The sequence below is a fragment of the Perkinsus marinus genome (genome assembly GCF_000006405.1).
Source record: "Perkinsus marinus ATCC 50983 genomic scaffold scf_1104296934044, whole genome shotgun sequence".
In the NCBI taxonomy this organism is placed as follows: Eukaryota; Perkinsozoa; order Perkinsida; family Perkinsidae; genus Perkinsus; species Perkinsus marinus.
In genome coordinates, this window is record NW_003214937.1 from 1 (window position 1) to 1,879 (window position 1,879).

A 1,879-nucleotide genomic window follows, 5' to 3' on the forward strand; every position below is an offset into this window, starting at 1 on the left:
TGTGTGAAGCGATGAGAGAGAGGCCTCACAGGCTGAGCCATTGATATTCGAGGATGATCGTTTCTCCTCGATTTCAGGATCTAGAACACACGTTAGCACTTCATTGAATACTTCACGTGGAATATCAGCATGCTCATTGAGGCCGATCTCATAAGATATATCGCCTGAATCACGCAACAGTAGATCACAATCGTTCGCATCATCGGTGCGGCATTGTTCACCGTTGGCTTTCAGATCGCTGATCTCCCTTAAACTATGCATGAACGCACCCTTCGCAACCTCGTACTGTTCCTTCGAATCATACTTCTTGTTGTACCTGCGAGATCGGAAGAGGGGAGCATGCCTGGCGCCGCCAGGCTGGCGGACAGCCAGTGGCGGTGCACTGACTAATGGTGTATCTCACATTTTTATGAACTCCTGAAAGGCTTGTTCGATGTCATCAACTCCAGCAACCTGGCTCGAGTCTCTGACCATACCCTGAGCCACGATAACGAGGTATAGAATTCTGATGGTGAACCACATAAGAGTAAAGCGTGGAGAGCCAGGCGCGCCACTAGGGGTACGCATCTGTGGCAGACGTGCTGCTTGTTGTGAGCCTTACAGTGTGAGGGTGTACAGTGAATTGCCCTGACCGCTTCTTTCCCTTTTTTGTCTTGTGTCCTCAGCAATTATGCATCACGGTCAAGCCTAGTCACGAAGTTTTCCTTCCGTTGAGTCGGAATGGCACTTCTGAGTGACCTTTGTCAGGCGTTGGCTTGTTCGATTCTCACACGGAGTTATGTAAGAGAGTTTTTTTTCTGGGAACCTCACGTAAACAGATCATTCACGCATGCACAACCCACACGGAATACGAAACGCACAACCTAAACGGAATACGAAACGCACAACCTATGGCAAGCAATAGGCCATTATGGGCATAGCAATATCGTAGCTGTTCTGAACGGGTGGGGAATAAGAGTCTCACTCTATCTTCTGTACGTGTCTCGCGACGCGAGACTCGCGTCTTCACGTATATCTTAATGTAAGATATACGTGCTAGTAGCACGGTGCTACTGACCGGCGGGGTCCGCCCCCCTTCGGGAACCGCTCAGCTGTGGAGACTACTTTTATACTGAAATCGTTGCATTTTCGAAGATAATCTCGCGCATATTCGACCGTACACATTCTCATACCAATCCTAAGGATTAAATCCTCTGAGAAGCAACCTGGTTCCCCGGTAGAACTCCATATCACCACGTCAGTATGTCGATGAAATCGTTCGTGAATACATCGTTAGGGCTCGCGATGGGCTTCGCTTGGGTTTCAATTTCTGCAGCAGTCTGTTTGTTGCCAAGCTATGCTTCCTGGTGATGGTGGAACACCACCACTAGTAGTAACGTAGTAGAAGTTATGCAAATGCCGCTAGAGGGCGTTCTGTCATACTCAGTCAACGGCGGGTCCGTATTTGATGACATCGATCCCTCGATGGTAGGTATCATGGCTAGGACAATGAAGATCATTCGGGAATGTTACAAGCTGTAACTTACAACTCGTAGAAACTACATTCGTACAAGCTTGACCCGTACAGTTTCGGTACCGTTTGTAGTCACTTGTCGCTTCAAGGCAGAGACAATTGAGCTGTTTCGTCGAGCCATGGCTGGGAAAACAGATGAGAAGAGTTTGACATTATTATCCACTGCACTCGGTAGTATTATTCGAAGATTTGATTTCGACTGTTGAAGCTCCACTACTCTTGATGTTATACTTGGTATGAACATCCATAATACGAATGTCACCAGTTTCACATGGTATGGAATCCAAACTGTTCCTGGAGTCTCCAGGCTGGACTCCAGCCGCTGGAGCAGGACCTATCCTTCCGAAGAGTAGGTCGGTTCGGTAA

General features: G+C 48.0%; 1 protein-coding gene across 1 annotated transcript; it reads right to left on the bottom strand.

Annotated features, from left to right (window-relative positions):
- Nucleotides 1-221: 221 nt before the first annotated feature.
- On the bottom strand, nt 222-567 carry Pmar_PMAR026467 (hypothetical protein; the record flags this gene model as incomplete). Its single annotated transcript, XM_002785084.1, has 2 exons — nt 222-316; nt 404-567. Coding segments are annotated over 2 exons (259 nt in total), but the record flags the coding sequence as incomplete, so codon positions are not given.
- Between the last annotated feature and the right edge of the window lie 1,312 nt (nt 568-1,879).